Below are 19,416 nucleotides of genomic sequence, written 5' to 3'. Positions count from 1 at the left end.
CAAAAAAGATATGTAGCTTACAATATTGTATGTGTTCTTATCACAGAAGTTAGTGCATTTAATCTTAAACATATTTTTTAGCTCCATGATTATACATGCTCAGGCTGATTTAACAAAGAAGTTATAAAATATATTTTCTTTAGATGTATATAATTTTCACCTTCTAAGTAAAATGGAAAAAATTTCAGCAAAATTGAAGCAAATTTTAGCAATGATTCTTGTGTTTTTCAGCCATGTATTTTGTTGACATAATCTGGTTTCACTGTTGTGCTTTGAATATTCATACAGAAAAGAAATGCTCTAAAACATAAGTTTTTAGAAATGTATTTACCTGTAAGATGTGAGAATTCTTCCAGGTTTTTGTCAGCGGATGAGCCCAGGGCAATGGTGTGAACGGTTGAACCACTGCTGAGCACCGTGAGTAAGCAGTTGCTGAAGTGCCCATCATTTCCACTGGTCACTAATATCATCACAGAGCCATAGGCTTTTCCATTCAGTTTTTCAGCCACCTGAACATGGAATATCAGTCATTCGGAAGGAAATGTAATTCAAATGGTCTTACTGGGCTGGAAATTCCAGTGGGGCATATGCCTCAGTTCCTCTGTGGTACCTACACTCCATGTCCGTTCCCATTCAGCCCTCAGCTCCTCATCGCAGCACTTGTCATTCTACATAGCAACCAGTGCCCGTCTGCCTGTGGTCAGGGGCTCTCTATTCCAATGACCGTGATGTGTCACTAGTTTAGAATAGAGTCCCTCATGGCTGATCTGAGGGAACTTTTCTGTGCGAGATCTGGCCTCTGAGATCCAGTGAGTGACCAATAAGGGGCCCTAGAGCTATGGTTCTCAATTATGGCTGCACCTTAGAATCAGATGGGGAGCTTTAAACTTTTTAGAGACCAGACCACACCCCTGATCACTTAAATCAGCCTCTCTGGGGATGAGATCTAGGCATCAGGATCTTTTAATTCTCAGGTGATTTCAATGGGCAGCCATGGTTGAGTAATATTTGCGTTAGGCAGCAATAGTGGCAACTGATGTGTTTTGCTTGCTACCAGGTGTTTGACTGATGGCTGCATCCCAGATGTTGAATTATGCTAACTTAGATGAACTCTATCATTTCTGAAACATACCTCTGGCCTTGAGTCTCATGTGCTTGAGGCCTGATGTGACTATAGTCAGGAGCCAGACATGCTGATTTTGATTGGAAAAGGCAAGGGTAACAATGGCCACAGCTGGGATAGTCCAAGAATTGACAGGGCCAGTTTCAGAAAGTGTCCAGATGATGCTGAAGTCTCCCAGCCTCGGCCATTGTTTTTATTTATTTACTCATTCCTTCAACAAGCAGTTATTAAGCAACTGTTGCGTGTCAGGTACTTTGTTAGGTACGGGTGATACAATAGCGAGCAAGTGGCCATAGTGGTAATCCCATCACTACTCTCCTACAGTTGAGGCCTGTTATGACCACATTGTAACAGACTGCTCCAAATGAGAAGCAACTCAGATAAAAAATGAGGGAAAGGGACACGATAGGGATCCAAGACTGGGGGTATTGTACCTCAAATCCCCTCTTAAGCCCTGAGCAGATGCTGGTTTCTGCTTCAGCTGACACAGTGGCAGGCAGATATGAAACCAGCAACTTTCGGTCATCATCATCGTTAACTTGCTGCAGCTGGGCTCTGATCTCGCCTTTGCTGTTGAAACTGACAATGCCCACAAAGGTATGAATTTCCACAATCTGCATCAAGTAAAATTCTGCTGCTTGCTGCAGTCGAAGGAGTCTGTCAGCCTATGTCCCAAAAAGGAAAAAAGGTAACAACATTTGGTTGATAGATAAAAGTATGACTAAGTAAAGTAATAAGCAAATCTCTCTGCTGATTCTTTAGGATTTTGAATTGCAATTGTTTTGAGTTGTAAAGAGTGACACAATGCTAGAATACTGTGCAGGCTCAAAAATTGGTGCTTTTCTGGGAAGAGGGAGTGGTTTGGAATTCTGTCCCCAATAAGCTGTTCATAATTACTACTCTCTAAGAACTCATATCCTCACTACTTCTCTCCAATTCAGAATTCAAATATCTATAACACCAATTGAGAGTTGTAGCTGCTTCTTTTAAAATTCAGTCTGGGTAAGAGGAAACATTGTGAAGAGACCTTATGGTAGAGAGTGGCAGTAAAAAGTATCTATCCTGATGCTACCCTCTGTTATAATGGTCATCTTAGGCTGGGCACTTAATCTTTAAAGTGGGGATAATCATATATTTCTTACTAAAATAGAATTGCTGTGAGGATCAGCTGAGATATATGTATGACAGCACAGTTACTCCTTGAACTCCTAACCAAGTATAAAGTAATATTAGTGGCCAGTTTGGGACAGGTGATGCTGCTGATTAATTCACTGAGGTCACTTGTTCTGATGGCTGTGGAGCAGCAAGCTGAGCTTCAGCGACCACCTGTGCAGTGATAACCGCGGTCTCCATCCACAACCCAGGCATCTCTCTTAACACCTATACCTGCATTTCGCACTGCTTAGGAGGTATCTCCAATTTAAGGTCCCACAGGTATCTCAGACTCTACACACTTTGGCTTCATTGCCTCCTTTACCAAATATTATTTCTTTCACAATATTGAAAGGTAAGTTGGTAGAGTGGATAAAACAAGGGCTTTGAATCTTGCCTTCAACTTTTGCTAATTACGTGACCAGAGATAAATTACTTATCTTTTTTAGCTTCGGTTTTCTATGAGAAAAATGGATACATAGCAAGCACTTAGTAAATAGGAGCTATTGCTCACATCACGGTCATCAGCTCATTATTCTCAATTATGGCCTCTACTCCCAACGAGGTAAGCCAGGAACCTGGAACTCTCTTTTATTACTCCTTGCTACCAGCCCCCACATCCTTGACTGGGTCCTATCAACCCAAGGCCTTCAATTTCTCTCAAATTCATACCGTATCTCCATTTTGCCTGCACTTTCTCAGAGCCACCCAATGTTAGTTATAACCATACCAGCGGATGCGCCTTCCCTGAACAAATCCTTCTAATTTTGCCTCTCGGTCACTGCACGTACCTTTCCTGGCTCTAGAATGTCTTCCCTCCCCTCCCTCACCTCACCCAACCTAGCGGGCACTTTCTCATCCTTCAAGGCCCAACTCCAAGTTCACCCTCTTGGTGAAGTCTTCCTCAGTCACTTCTAAAGAACTAGGTGCTGCCTCACGACTCTGTGGAGCTTCATCACACTCAACTGTATTTATTCACACGTGTGTGTCGTGTCCCCCTCACTGGGTTGTATTTCAAAGCAGAGACCCTATTCTGTCACTCCTGTATCTCCTCTGAAAAGAAAAAAGAATTAAAAACTGATGAATGTTTTACAGCCATTGCCGTTCAAAACTGTTACCTCTGCCATGTTGCTGGACACATCCAGCACTAAGCAGACCACCTGGGCCCCAGGCTGGAGGAGGGAGAACGTGGGAGGGGGCGGCAGCTCAGCCCTGCTCACGGGGGAGCTGCCACGAAAGTCCGCGGAGCCTGAGATCACATCCCACGTGCTTCTGAGGCTGCACAGTTGGTTGTGCAGGTTTGGCGCTTCTTGGTTGTGGGTACTTGCATTACAGAATTCAACCACCTGGAACAAGAACACAGCCTGTCAGGGAATAAAGGCTCGTCTGTCCGAGACATGCTGCTCACGCTCGAGCAGCTGATGGAGAAGGAAAGGTGAGCTGAAACATGGGGAATCAGAAGTGCCACAGCAATGTCCTTCTTTACTTCAAGAATGCTATCAAATTTTCACCTAACCTTTGGCACCCTTTGCCTGAAACACTGGCACCTTTGTGGTACTGAGATCAAGCTCTATTAACGTTTATTTGCACTTGGATAACAGAGAGCAGACCACATATACACCTATCTTAATCTTAAAAAAACAAAACAATCTCCACCTTCCTTAGCATGATATTGTGTTAAAGAAAACACCCCAGGAGATGATATATTGGTCAGCTTATTTCTTAAAATCATGTTTAATGACCACTGCACCTTTACTGATCAGTCAGCAAATATTGATCTAGTTTAAATATTGATCTTTGTAAGACCAGGATAAAGAAAAACCAACTTAAATCTACTTCCTGATCTTTTTCTTTATTTGGAAATATAGATCTAATTCATTTAATAATATTAAACCTGTGTCAACACTGCTTTAAGAAGTGTAATTTACATTTTAAAGTAATGTGTTACCATCTATTCCCAGTGGCTACATTCCTATAAAGAATGGAACCATGGGCCCTTAGAGCTAGAAGAATCTCTTAGTCTTATTTCTAGTTACAAAGAAGAGGAAGCTGAAGCTTCAAAGGGTTAATAATTACTTAAGGACAGAAGTTTCTTAGTATGATGGGGAGACAGGAGTAGAACCTGGTTTCTTTGTTATTTGTTTTTAACTCCTTTATGTTTTATGACTATGGTTAGGGGATTGCAAAGGTTATCTGACTGGGTAAGTCTTTCAAAGGATCACAATCAATGTAGATGAAACACATGGAATTAGGTTGGCTTCAGACACTAAAGCTATAAATTAAAAACATAATGGATTGGAAAAGAAATAAGAAATATCACTTCAAATTTACAGAATGACTCCTAGTCTTGACTAAAACCAGACTGAAGAAAAAAGTTATATAAAAAAAAGAATATGTCAATCCAAGGGGTGTTATTTGGCTTTGGAAACAGACAACTTCAGAGACGCATGTGCCCACAGTGCTTTAAGCTGCACGGAGCAGAGATGACTCACAGATTTGACCTTCAGGTTTTTGTGAAGATGGACAGATACATCTAGTCACGAAGGCTGATGCCACTAAACCTCTGTGTCGCCTAACTCCTCCTTTCTGATTCCATGCTCTCAGATCAGGTGAGAACTTGACTGTTTCATGCTGTTTCCTTCAGAGAGAAAATGAACTGGCCTGAGGAGGCAAGTATTGGATCCCCATGGCAGAATACTCTTTTTTATAATAATTTTTGAAATGGTGTTCTGGATTTATACACTAGTGTCTTGCCAATTAGTGTGGAATGATGACAAGGCTGAGTTTCCAAACCTGCGAAGCTAAAGGTTAGTTGGCTTCCCTTGGTAGCCCCTGACTTTTTAAATTCTAGACTATGCAAAACAAGGGAAAGATCATTAGAAAGTGCAATTAAAATAAGAGTGGATTGCTACCTCAAATGAGAGAAGCAATCATGTGTTATATCACCCATCAACCTAGTACACTTTCTTGTGAAAATATACAGCAACACCAACATATGAGCAACTTTTGAGATTTATAAGGCTCTTGTTAAATCACCTTCCCTGGAAAGCAAATAATCCTTTCCTAAGGAATCTGTTTTTGGTGATCACCTTTGGGGGCCTCAGTTATTTTTTAATCTGCAAAATAGAAACTAGATGAACTCCAAGGTCCCCCAAGCTCTAAAACACAGTGAATCTTGTATTTTTGTTTAAGTACTTAAAACATATTAATCTGTCTTGGGAAGAGATGGAATCCTGTCGGAGTTTATAGTTCCAAGGCCATACTTACAGAGGATAAACTTTGTATGAACATTATTGATGCTGTTGCATTTTGAGTGCTATTATATATAAACGTGCATCCTTCTTGGAGGAGCTTACTAATAATACAGTTCTCTTGGGGGCAAGGGCCTTTTTCACACACAAACATGCCTGTGATGTCAGATGAACACCTAAAAAGAAAAAGAAAAATTGGGTCTATTTTAGAAATACTTGTTTTTCTTCACTAGCTCATATAATAATGAGTTGCAAATACTGTAGCTTGCAACAATTTTAAAAATTACTCTATGAAAGTTAATCAGTTTAGAAATAGACTCCACTTTATGTTAAAGAATTTGATCTTGATGAGAGGTTCTGTATTGGCAAGGGCTTCACCAGCTAAACAAAGTCAAAGCAAAAGTTACCAGGAAATCAACATGAATGTTTGGAGCTCCAAGGAAGAGCGTGCGAGGCAGGGCTCCTCTGAGCTCATTGCCACTGGACATCAGAGGGAGATGAGAATTGACACATAGTGATGATATTTAAAAGGATTCCTTCTTAAATAGGTAATTTCAAATTGTTTAGGGGAATGAAAATAATACAACCTTTAGGGGAGGAATCAGTCAATATCTACCAAAATTACAGCTGAGAGTACCCTTTGACTCAATAATTCTTGGAAGTTATTCAGTTGTTATACATATCTGCCTACATATGTGAGAAATAGTGTATCTGTAGCATTATCACCTATAGTATTATTGGTAGTAAAAGATTGGGAACAACCCACTTGTACTACAGTAGGGGAGTGACTGAAAAATTATGTTATGTCCACACAATGAAACATTATGCAATTATATATTTTTAAAAAAGGAGTGAGGAAGAATATACATTTTAAAATTTTTTCTAGAGAAATCTGGAAAGAATAAATAAGAAACAAATAAAAATGGTTATTTAGAGGAAATGAGAGGGTATAGGGTAAAGATAGTGGTGGGCATGAGATATCTAAGGATATAACTTTTTGATATTTGAACCATATAAGCATTTTAAAAATGGAGTACATTACAAAACTGAAAATTGTCCATTAAGTTTTAGCTGCCATTATAAACTTAATTTTAGAGTAAAAAAATAAACTGAATTTTTAGCATGAGAAAATTACTAACCTTGTTACTTTAATTTGATTTTGCCCATTTATGTAGAAAGGTTTCTCATTGTTATATTCATCAAACACACCCCAACGGAGATGGGCCCATTCGTGGACAAACACTCTGCCTGTGGAAGAGAGAGCTTTTGTTTTGAGTTCCTAACATCTCAGCCATGGGCCTTGCTAATCAGTGATGACGCAACATTACTTGACTATATATAATCATTCCAAAGGGTTGAAGTACAATTTTCTCTCCCACTTTCCTCTTCCTCACCCCATTTTCATCACTTTCTACTTTACCCCCCACCGTCTAACAGAGGCAGAGTGAAGATGTGTTTAATTCTGTAAATGCAAACCAGCCGATTTACTTGTTGCACATGTATTTGAGGAGTCCTGTATGTCCTGTATCTTTTCATTTCCTCAGTGAAGCTGCCTAGCAGGTTTCTAATTACCTTCATATAGGCCTATAAAGTCAGGATTCAAGGAAAAGGAACGAAGTTTATTTAAGTGTAATGAACTGAATGTTTATGTACCTACAAAATTCAGATGTTGAAATCCAAACCCCCAATGTGATGGTATTAGGAGGTGGAGCCTTTGAGGGGTGAACAGGTCATGAGGGTGGAGCCCTCATAACGTGATTAATGACCTTATAAAAGACATTCTACCCCTGGCTGGTGTGTCTCAGCGGCTAGAGTGTCCGCCCATACCCCGAAGGGTCTCAGGTTCGATTCCCAGTCAAGAGCATGTGCCTGGGTTGTAGATTCCATCCCCAGCCCCGGTGGGGGCTCCTGCAGGAGGCAACCAATCGATATGTCTCTCTCTCATCAATGTGAGGATTAACAACATCAACAAAAGACTCTGGAGAGCTCCTTTCCTCTTTCTGCCAGGTGAGGACACAGTGAGAAGATGGCTGTGTACGTGCCAGGTAGTGGGCCTCACCAGACACTGAATCTGCCGGTGCCTTGATCTTGGACTTCCAGCCTCCAGAATTGTGAGACATAAATTTCTGCTGTTTATCAGCCACCCAGACTATGGTAATCTGTTATAGCAGCCCAGACAGACTAAGATACCAAGTCAGCACATAAACCTTTCTTGTTCTTCAGACTGTGTTATCCAAGCATGCCTGTTTTTTTTTTTCTTTCTTGTAGGCAATTCTACCATCCAGGTCAGCGACTGAAACTTTGGGGCCAAGGAGGCAGGAAGGAGCAAAAAAATAAATTAAAAAAAAAAATCACAGAATTTCCTCTCTAGATTGGATGGTTCTTTCTTTTTTATTTTATCCCTGATTCTTCACATTTATATTTATCTCCAACTCTTACCTCATCCTCAGCATAAAATCCTTTATAACTTTTTCTCTACCTCTCTAAATATTGCATTTCCTTCAACATTCACATCAAAACTGACTTCTCCCTCCTTGATTAACTCTCCTTTCAAAGTGCACTTTAAAAAATTTTTTTAAAGTTATGGAAACCCAGGAAGTGTTTGCTGAGTTGACTTAGGCTGTGGCATATTGTGCAATTTTTGGACCTTGGGACAAAGGGAGGGAGGGGAACAGTTTAAGCCGAAAGTGTTAAGGAAAAGTTTGTGCCTACTCATGGAATTTAGAAGTGCTGATGAAGTTATATGTTTATGCAGAGATCATCAGCACCTCATAGTTACCAGAAAAAAAAACTCTTATAAAGTTTTAAGTGTCTTATAAAATGTGTTTTATAGAGTGTATTGCTCCAATGCCTGCTAGCTATACAGAGAATAACAGACTCTACTTAGATTTAAATGGGGGTAATCATGAAAACATTTGAAAGGCACTACTGTATGTTAACATAAAAAAAAATTAAGAATGGGATGGCTAGTCCTTGACCTGCCGATCTTTCCTCACCACAGTTTCTCCCTCAGGTTTCATCCACTAAATGCCAGTCTCCAAACCTAAGACCCTGACTACTCTCCCAAATGCCAGCCACCCACATTCAACCACAGGCTGGGCTTTTCCACCAGGATAGTTCACTGCTCCTCACAAGCAACTTGCCTCAACCCATACTTGTGAATTTCCCTCTTTAAATTGGTTCCTTCCGTTTCTGCCAAAAACTTGGAGTGTTCCTTACTGCCGCTCGCACCCAGCCCCCTTGTCCATACTGCAGCAGTTCAGAACGCTATTTCTCTTTGCCCCTTCTGGAACATCTCTCATCACTTAGAGTTGTTAGGATTAAACAAGATAACATTTGAAAAGCAAACAGCACAGCACCTGGAACATGGAAAATTCTCATTGTTTTTATTACTACCTTTCCCGTCCTTCTCATCTCACTGCCTCCACATTCCAGTCTCCTGGCTTTGTACACGGACTTCTCTGGTACGTCCAGTTCTCTGGACATCCAGTTTCTCCCTCATTGATCTGAGGAAGCCGGGTTATCCGCACAGCTCAGTTCATCACCTTAAAACCCGGCTTCGATGGTGGCACCCCTGTGCTTATGAGCCGTCAGTGGGGTTTGCTGCTTGGGCATTTGGAGCTCTCCATCACTCACCCCCACGTGTATTTCAGCATTTCCCCCACGACTGCACTACCCACAGTCACTCTGCCCGTTAATAGGGTCTACTGCTCACATGTCTCAAGTATGCCCTGGATGCTTCTGCTGGCACAATTTTATCTACGCTATTTTCACTGATCTCTCCCTTTTTTTCTCTTATCAAAATTATATTCAACCTTGAAGCCCCTCTATTCAATGAGGTCATTTTTGACCATCCTTAGCTCAAAATGTTTTCTCCTTTCACTGAGTTCTTATAGCACTCACAATCTGGGCCACTAACCTGGTGCTTAACTCTTTCTGGCTCACTTTGTGTTCCTCATCTTTTCATGGGCATGTGGCCCTATCTCCCCATCCATATGGTCTTTGTCAAGTTTCAGGTTCTCTAAGGCCTTGTCAGCACTAAGCACAAAACAGTGGTGGCAAATGTCTGTTTCTTGATTGGTCATACTTACCTCGTGATCCATAGCCAGCTGTTAAGTCTTCATTTAGTAGAAAGTCAGGTGTGAAATAAATGTGTTTTCCCTCTTTTCCACACCCTCTATGTTGTAAGGTATATGGATCACCTCCATGTGCCCCATGCCAGTCAGTCACTATAACATTTGCCTAAATTAAAAGAAATACCTTGTCATACTCTATCTCAACTGTGATGCTGGTGACATAAACATATACACTTTAAAACACTTTGAACTGTACATCTTACTCTATGAATTATATTCAAATTTAACAACAGATTCTTTTTTAAAAAAATAAATGCCTTGTAGATGGAGTTTAACATGCATTCACTACTAAATGTCAACAAAATTACTTGGCAATTTAAAAAACATCTACATTTTAAAAGCTTAGCAAATTTTCACAGAGCTTCATTACTTCCATTTGACCTGATTTCCTAGATTAAAATATTCTCAAATCACACTGAGCTGTGCCACCTTCAGATGGGGGTCCAAGGTGGTAGCACAGGAAGATGCTGAACTCGCGTCCTCCCATAAATGTGGACACACAGAATCTACTGCTATGTATGGATCATTTCTCTCTGAAAAGTTCTGCAAACTAGATAAACTGCTCCTCCACGGAAAAAAAAAGATAAAAGGACAACACTGAGACAGTTATGAGAGATCAAGCTCTTGCATCCCCGCCCCCCAAATGTGTCTCCAATGCAGTGACACAGGTAGGGAGGGATCTCACCAGTTTGGGCCTTCTCCTATAGCAGAAGAGCTTCACATCAAACACATCAACCCTTGGGATCTGCACTGGCTTAGAAAACCAGTGGGGCTGATGTCCAAGGGACCCAAAGGGCTGTAGGGGGCTGAGGTTCTTCTTGTAAAGGGCTCACATGAGGTGTCGTTTGCCTGGGACCTGGTGCAAAAGCAGAAGTTTGAGAAGTCCCTAGACTATATGTGAAGGAGATTCATTTACTAATCTTAAAACATCTGCTGGAGGAGCAGAAGATAGTTGAAACTCTCTCTGGAGATGGAGGCACTGGTAAATTCCATTTTTGCATTCTCCGCTTGCCCTCCTAGCATAGGTGAGTGAGATCAGATGCTGCACTGTCCCGCTGCATTGCTAGGACAGGCAGGGTGAGTAGTTGCCACACTGTCCCACTGCCTTGCTGAAACAGGAGAGTGGGGTTGCTGTACTCAGCTGCTGCCCAGCTGGGGCAGATGAGCAGAAAGTCACCAGCAAAGCCAGCTGCCACACTCTGCCAGTCCCTGGCTGGGGCCTGAAAGCACTAGCAATCATGGCATCCTACTGCTCCCCTCCTAAGGGCAACATGTGTGCATGTGCACACACAGGCAAGATATTTTCTCAATGCATCAGTGAAGCCCACAGGCATGGCAGTCAGGTATTTCTTGCTGCCTTACTGAAGACAGCCAGTGTCACTTAGGAAACACCTGCAGATCTCTTGATCCGGAGACCAGCAGGCCTTATGATTGTGGATATATTCACATACTTTAAAAGCTGCTGCCTGAGGGTCTGACTTCCTAACTGACCTGCTACTAGATGCTAAATGAGATTTCTACCCTTGAGAAACTGACAGGTCTTGGCACTCCCTCAACAATGGAGACCTATTAAGAATCTAAGGAACAAAATAATTTGAAGAACAAGATAGGACCACAGACATGGAAGCATGAAACAGACTAACAGATCTCAGAAGGAAAGTGGGAAGGAGGGCAGGAAGAGATTGACCAAAGAGCTTGTAAGCATATATGACAGCCCATGGACACAGACAATAGACAGGGGAAAAACTGGAGAGGGGTGAGAGAATGGGAAAGGGGGGAAAGGGGAGGAAATGGGGGGGCATCTGTAATACTTTCAACAATAAAGTAAATTTAAAAAAAAGAATAAATTAGGCTTTTTAGACAATCACAAAGATTTAAGAGACAACTAAGAGCTAGGGTAGAGACTTTATGGGCCAGAAGGGAATGGCAATGCCATATTCAAAGTGCTGAAAAGAATTGACTTTCAACCAAGAATAGTCTATCAGTACTCACCACTTTTATTCAACATAGTATTAGAAGTCCTAGCCAGAGCAACTAGTCAAGAAAATGAAATAAAGGCATTCAAATTGGAAAGGAATAAGTAAAATTATCACTATTTGCCGGTGACATATACTTTATACAAAAAACCTTAAAGACTCCACCAAAAAATTGTTAGAAGTAATAAAAGAATTCAATAAAGTTGCAGGATACAAAATTATTATACAAAAATTTGTTTCATTTCTATACACTAACAGCAAAATATCAGAGAAATTAAGTAAACAATCCATTTACAACTACTTCAAAATAATAAAATACCTAGGAATAAATTAGCCAAAGAGGTTAAAAACCTGTACTGAAAATTATAAGACACTGGTGAAAGAAATTTAGGAAGACATAAATAAATGCAGAGCTATTTTGTGCTCCTAGTTTGGAACAATTAATATTAAAATGCCCATACACTCTAAAGCAATCTACAGATTCAGTGCAATCCGTATCAAAATTCCAATGTCATTTTTCACAGAACTAAAACAAATAATTTTAAAATTTGTATGGAATCACTAAAGACCCTGAATAAAGCAGTCTTGAGAAAGAAGAACAAAGCTGGAGGTGTGCTTCCTGATTTCTAATTATGCTCCGAAGCTATAGTAATAATCAAAACAGCATGGTATTGGTAAAAAAACAGACACATAGATCAATGGAACAGAAACAGAGCCCAGATATTGATATTAACACATATATGGTGAATTAATTTATGATAATAAAGGCAAAAATATACAATGGAAAGGACAGTCTCTTCAATAACAGTGCTGGGAAAATGGGATGGCTACCTGCGAAAGAATGAAACTGAACCTTTATCTTACACCACATACAAAAATTAACTCAAATGGATTAATTACTTGAATGTAATGCACAGCAATTTGGTGTTTGTTTGTTTTTTTATCTGACTCCAAAGGCAAGGACAACAAAAGCAAGAATAGACAAATGGAACTATATTAAACTGAAAGGCTTCTGCACAGTGAAGGAAACAATCCATTAACTAAACAAAAGGCAACCTACTAGACGGGAGAAAATATTTGCAAATCATATATCCAATAAGTGGTTAATATCAAAAATATATAAATAACTCATACAACTCCATAACAAAAAAAAATCTGATTTAAAAATGTCTAAATAGACATTTCTTCAAAGACATACTGATGGCCAACAGGCACATGAAGAGAGGCTCAGCATCACTAATAATCAAAGAAATGAAATTCAGAACCACAGTGAGAAACCACCTCATGCCTGTCAGGATAGTTATTATAAATAAGACAAGAAATAACAATTGTTGGTTAGGGTGCAGAGAAATGGGAACCTTTATGCACTGCTGGTGGGAATGTAAATTGATGTAATCACTACGGAAAACAGTATGACGTTTCCTCATAAAATTAGACATAAAACTGGCATATGATCGAGAGATTCCAATTCTGAGTATTTATCTGAAGAAAATGAAAACACTACTTCAAAAAGATGTATATGCCTTATGATCATTGCAACATTACTTACAATAGCCAACATATGGAAAAAACTTAAGGGTCAATACACACACACACGCGCGTGCACACACACACACACACACAATGAAATAACAAAGATGTAACCTTGCCATTGAGCCAACATGGATGGACCCAGAAGGCATTTTGCTAAGTGAAATAAGTCAGAGAGAGTAAGACAAATACTGCATGACTGCACTTATATGTGGAATCTAAAAAATAAAACCAGACTCATAGAGAGCAGATTAGTGATTTTCTGAGGAAAGGGGGTTGGGGGGTATGGAAACAGGTAAAGAGGATCTGAGGTATAAATATCCAGATGTAAAATATATCATGGGGATGTAATGTACAGCATGGGGAATATAATCAATAGTATATAACTTTATATGGTGACAGATGGTAGCTAGTCCTATTGTGGTGATCATTTCACAATGCATACTAATCTTGAATCACTATGTTATACACATGAAACTAATAAATGATTATATGTTGATTATACTTTAATAAAAATTTATATAATAAAATTTAATCAGAACAAATTTTTTCCCCAAAAGTCAACAATGTAAAAATCTGACATTATAGGACAGTATAAATACAATAAAATATTTGAAGAAATTTTAAAGGCATTTGCATATCCTTCAGAACTGTATTGTAAAATATTCCAGCCTTTTGTGAACAACCTGATGAGGGTTACTTCATCAGTGGCATAAAATAGGATGTGTTTCTTTTAAGCCTTGTCTTTTTTTTCTCAAGCAAGAAATCGGCAAAACAAGCATGCTATTGATGTTATATTTTCTCTTGTACCGTACAATCTCAAGTATTATTGCTAGAACAATATTTTAAGTCAAAAGATAATGTAAATATTTACTCAAATAACCATTTACAGAACACAATTTTATATACAACATTGTTTCTTTTAGTTTTAGAAAGAAAGTTATGTTGTCTCAGGACTTACCCTTAGAAGTTAGTATGTTGTTTTTTCTTTTTAATCTGATTTTGGAACAATAGACCTAATACCATCCTATAAATATACATACATGTATATACATAATAACCACTATTTGTACTATATGTGTAACGATGTGTGTGTATGAGTGTGTGCATGTGTGTGCCACTGATGAGTAGAGGAAGGTAATATTTTCATTTTATTTTCCATTATCTGCACTTTTTGATTTTCTTGCAATGAGCATGAATTACTTTTATAATAATTAACATTTATCATTGGAAAGATAGGAATTCAAGCCAAGGGTTTTGCAAGTCAGCAGCTACAAAAAGAGCTACAGATGTCATGCTCTTCCATATCCTTCATTTGGAGAAAATTTCATTTCTATTTCTAGAAATTTGTCTTGAAGCAAAAGGGAAAGTGCTCTGCTTGGCACAGAATCCTCAGGCTGTTTAGGGTTAATATTTTACTTTACAGACCATAATGAGGCAGACCCTGCCTGCTATTCCTAACCTTCCCTCCTCTCCCTTCCTTCCTACCTACATGAGGCTAGATTCACAGGGACAGCATCACCTTTCTTGTCCTTGAGTCCCCTGCAGTGCCTAGCATGGCTTCTGTATGTAATTATTATCCACTAAGTGTTGGCTTAATTAACATTATGAGGTTAAAGAAATTATTATCCAACCCATATATGAACAGCCTTCAATTTAATCTTTCTGTTCAGTCACATTCTCGTTTTTGCTCTAGTTATTTATTTCTTCATTAGGATCAGGAGTACTACTTGGTTTGGGGGTTGGCTATCTCTAATACTTCTTTGTTCCACAGGTGGCCAAATTGGTTAATGCAGCCTATATAGATAGATAGAGACAATAGAGCTTAGTACAAAGAACATGGGTTTTGGAGTCAAATAGACATGGATTCAAATTTACTAGCTGTGGCTCTGAAATTTACTAGCTGTTTGACTTGGAACAAAATTCTTAATTTATTTGAGCCTTAATTTCCCAATTTGTGATAACAGTAACTAATTTTAGGGTCTGAGGGAATGAAACAATATGTACAGGGTGTCCCCCAAAGATGTACACACACTTTAACAGCTGGTAGCTCAATTTTGAAAATAAAATATATTTTAATAAACATTGCCTTTATAGTTATTCATAGTGCGTGTATATATTTTTGGGGAGGCACTCTATATATGTAGGATTCCTGGCACTTAGTTGAAGATTAAAAAACAGTAGCTCTCTTTTCAGGTTATCCTGGCTCCTCTCTCTCCTACCTCCAAGCCCAAACATTGTAAAATGCTTTCACCTGGTCATAAACCAAATGCTTTTCAGAGACTCTGTAACCTCTTCAGGACCCTGAGGTGCTTCTCTAGATTACTATACTATTCAATGACCAAGAGAGTAACTTCAAATAAGAGCTAAGAATTAAAGCAGGCTTAGGAAGTTCCATACCAAGGACACAAGAAACAGGGAAACTGTAGCACATGTCCCAGTCCCTCTGTTTGAGCTGCTAGTTACAGATCTCGAACCCACTCCATCGCTGAAGCCCTGAGCTACGTTTCCAATGCTGCTGCTTCTCCCCCTACTGGTCGTTGCCAGGGCTCTTGTTCACAGTAATTTCAGTGATTTGCCAGATTGGCTTAACATCTGTTTATAGCATGCATACTAGTATGTGCCAGACATCATCATGGGTGTTTAACTCTACATCTTATCAGAGTCCTTTGAAGGTGGTTCTTTTTTTGGATAGAAAAGAGAAGGTAGCCACTCCCCACCCCAACTTTCTGCCTTCCTTCTTATCAACATACTCCCCCAAAACTGTCCTAGATGTGGAGTGATGTGAAATTCTGCTAATTTACACTCTGGCAGGAGAAGACAGTCATATGTTTATGTGCGTGGGTGGTCAATGTTTCTCTCTGGACATGCATGTTTACTGCCCTGACAGGATGGGAAATAAGATAGTCATAATTAGAATTGTTCTCTTTATAGCTCATACTCAGTAGATAAAACTAGTTTTCGGTCCTTAACCAGAAATTTCAGGAAAGACCCTCTAAGTTAAAAAGTAAAGAGACCTTCTGAGAGGCTCCCTGGGCAATGGCATTTTGCTTGTTTTTCTAGTGCATAATTTGTACTCCTTTATTATATGTCTATATATTTTGTGGTTAACAACCTTCCCAATAATATTTGCATATTAATACCAATGATTTGTTTTTGCCTAAGTTCTCACTTTTAAAGTCTGAACACAGTATATTTTGGTTGTTTCCCCCTCCTCTTGATTTAAGTTCATTTAATGAAATTCCGAATTCTTACCTTTTCATATGATTCTTGTTTAACTTTGCTGTAATTATTAGCTTTCCATGTGGCAGGTATTAAAATCTTTATGTTTCTGAAAGACACTCTTCTCTTGGTAGCATTGAATAGGTAAAAAGAAGCTTCAGTCATCATTTCCTACAGCCAAATAAATGAAAAGCTTATTTTATCATTGTAAATCCTTTATGTTGGAGTTTTCTGATCACACTGGAATGAAGTAGCAATAACAAATAATGAAAGTATTTTGAGGGAGCCCACTTCTATTAGCGACAGCATTAGACTATGAGAAAACTTAGGAACAAATAAATAAACTTAAATGGTTATCTGGAAGAGATTTTTAAGACACTCATTATATGCCTGGGCTTGCCTATATAATTTTTCCAATTGTGTGAAAGCCTTCTAAGCTTTTACCAAACGATCCTTTTCATGTTACACCTGTGGGCATGTTCAAGACCACACCTTATAATGATACTCATGTCACTAAAGCATTACTGAAAGGAGGCTCTTAGGTAATGGAGCTATGGTCCTTCCTTATTATAAAGTGAAAATAGTCATTTAGAGAAAATTCAGGTAGAAAGAATTTTGCTCTTTGGCACTCCAACCAGACTTCCACTCTTTCTGTCTGAGAATTCTCACCCTCAGGATGGAATCCAACAACATGATTTTAATAAGCACAAAACCATGCCACAATGCATATTTTTTAAGTTGCTACCCCCAAAACAGTCATATAGGAAAACAAAAGCAGGAAAATTAGTAGTAATCAACAACAAAAAAAATAAAAGATGTCTAGATCAACAGTCTGTGAACTGAGGCTACACAGAATTAGGTGAACACACTGACTTGGCCATAAGTATAATTTTTGGTATAATCTTTCAGAAACACTGCTTTTCTTTATTGCTCAAATTACAAATCAGACAGGGTTATTAGCTCCTTCAAGAAGGCTACAGGTCTGTTCTAATGGGAAAATGATTTTGACTTCATAGTTGCCACTCACCTTAATGTTTGGGATGAGGTTCTGATCCTCGGGTACCTGAGGATTGATTGCAATGAGTAGTCCATCATACCCGTTGTCTTGAAGCTGCACTCCAGCTCCCAGGAATAGGAGCTCTGGACTTAGGGCCACCAGGAGAGTCACAATCTTCAGGCTGCAAACAGTACCTGCATTGTCCCTGTGGCTCATGTTGTAGAGCAGCCTTTGGTTTACTCACACCGGTCCTGCTAGGTACATTGTGCCAGGTTCTCAAGGGGAAGTAGGTAGTTTCTTTCTGGACTTGAAGGTCCTAGAACTTGTGATGAAGGCGGTGCCTTCTTTGCAAAATCAGAGGTGGATCTATCTGAGACCTGCCTCTACAAGTTCTTTTTCTCTGGGCTATGCCACACTTGCCTCTTCTGTGGCTGAGCTTGCTCCTAAATCATGGTTGAGTAATACATTTTCCACCTCATACTCATTTTATATTTCTCAGAAGGAAGAGGCAAGTAAGATGAAAGGAACTTGAAAGAGAGAGGCCTGGGTGGCTGGGCTGGAAATCAGAGAATCTGGATTGTTCAATCCACTTTCAATAGAAACACGGATGTCTGTCTGCAGTGATTTTCCTCTCCTTACCCTTGACAGCCTTCTCCATCGCAACTACTTTCTTACCGCACTCAGTCACATTTTTTGTTGCTAAGATTCCCTTGTCTGGTTATTTTGAAGATTTAGAAATCCATCCTGCAGTCTTGTCCCTAGGGCCCCTGGGTCAGATAGTCTGGGCAAGCTCTCAGCTAATGGCTGGGGGGAGGGTATCAGGTATCCCCCAGGGAGGGCCAAGTGCCAGGAACTTGGATGCCTGTGGAGGCCACAGAGGCCTGCCCCTCTGCCCTGGCTACCTTTTTCCTCTGGAGCAGGGAAAAGAAGGAATTTCTCTTTCAGCAACTCTCTTGTGAGGGTGAGACTCTGCCCCAGTCAACCTTCCATTTCTCCAGTACCTATCACAGGATCTGGAATGAAGTAGGCCTCTCAGATATTTTCTAAGTGATTATTAATACCTGATAATTACATAATGCTTTAGAGTTTACAAATGAACCTATTTAAATGTCAATTCCCTGATGCAGGTATAATTCTTCTGTTTTTCAATGAAAGCACCGAGTCTCAGAAAGATTATGAAAATTAGGCAATGGGGGCAGAAACTAACATTTATTGTATGATGGGTTTTATCACGCCTATTTTATGGGTGATAAAACCACGGTTCAGAAAATCTACGTAACTTGTACAACTGTTGTCCTCGTGCAAGAACAAGACCAACCGGCTTTAAATACCATTGTTTTTCACGATATCATGTTCTCTCATGTTCTCAAGAAACTAGAAATGAAACGTTTAGAGCTGTAACGCTGACTGTATTGCTGTCCCTCTGCTTGGAGTCTCTTCTCTCACTGCTTCTCACCTGCTTTCCTTCAAACTCCAGTTCTGGCCTGAAGCCTGAGCTGGGCTCCCTAACTGTCAAATGCCCTTTTTTATAGCATCCCTCTCCTTTGAAGCATGATTATGGTTTCCAGGTCACATTTTTATTGTGCAATTGGTTCTCTGCTTCCTGCTGAAGGGCATGTGATCTGTTTTGATCACTCCTCCTCAGCACCTAGCTCAGTAACCTCTCAGTAAATATGTGTTGAATGAATACATAGAGTCAAGAGAAGTAAATAAAAGTCAGATTACGAAAGAGCCACAAATAATAGTATGACAATACTCCCCCCTGGCCCCTGCCCCCCACTCTGAGGGTAGCCCTTCCAGAAGGAGGCTCTTGTTCAGGAACAGCTTCCCTCCCGCTCCCTCCCGGCAGACAGCGCTTCGGCACTGGTGCTGCCCGGGCGCGGAGGGAATGGAATGTCACCGGGCATCACTTGCTGCCAGAGCTGCTCACTCTACGGCTCAGAAGTCAGCTTCGCTGTCTTGTCTTCAGGGGCTAATTCCCAGCTGCGGGTTTTTCCTGCTCGCTCTCATGGTGTCTACAGAGTGGAGA

At 39.9% G+C, this 19,416-nt stretch overlaps 1 protein-coding gene across 2 annotated transcripts in view; it reads right to left on the bottom strand.

Annotated features, from left to right (window-relative positions):
* The window catches only part of CLCA2 (chloride channel accessory 2), a 42,795-nt gene that overhangs the window by 14,700 nt on the left and 8,679 nt on the right, over window positions 1-19,416 (bottom strand). For both annotated transcript variants that reach the window (XM_081145291.1, XM_081145292.1), the window contains 8 exons: window positions 17,418-17,638; window positions 16,424-16,561; window positions 9,618-9,768; window positions 6,666-6,774; window positions 5,543-5,702; window positions 3,394-3,621; window positions 1,558-1,788; window positions 332-509 (listed from right to left, as the gene is read on the bottom strand). In XM_081145291.1, coding sequence (XP_081001417.1) covers window positions 332-509; window positions 1,558-1,788; window positions 3,394-3,621; window positions 5,543-5,702; window positions 6,666-6,774; window positions 9,618-9,768; window positions 16,424-16,561; window positions 17,418-17,603 — 1,381 coding nt within the window. In that variant the 5' untranslated portion in view covers window positions 17,604-17,638. The remainder of the gene's footprint in view (window positions 1-331; window positions 510-1,557; window positions 1,789-3,393; window positions 3,622-5,542; window positions 5,703-6,665; window positions 6,775-9,617; window positions 9,769-16,423; window positions 16,562-17,417; window positions 17,639-19,416) is intronic.

Source organism: Miniopterus schreibersii, assembly GCF_964146895.1.
Source record: "Miniopterus schreibersii genome assembly, chromosome: 8".
In the NCBI taxonomy this organism is placed as follows: domain Eukaryota; kingdom Metazoa; phylum Chordata; class Mammalia; order Chiroptera; family Miniopteridae; genus Miniopterus; species Miniopterus schreibersii.
Note: the sequence above shows the minus strand (reverse complement) of the source record. Positions and strands in the feature narration are given on the sequence as shown.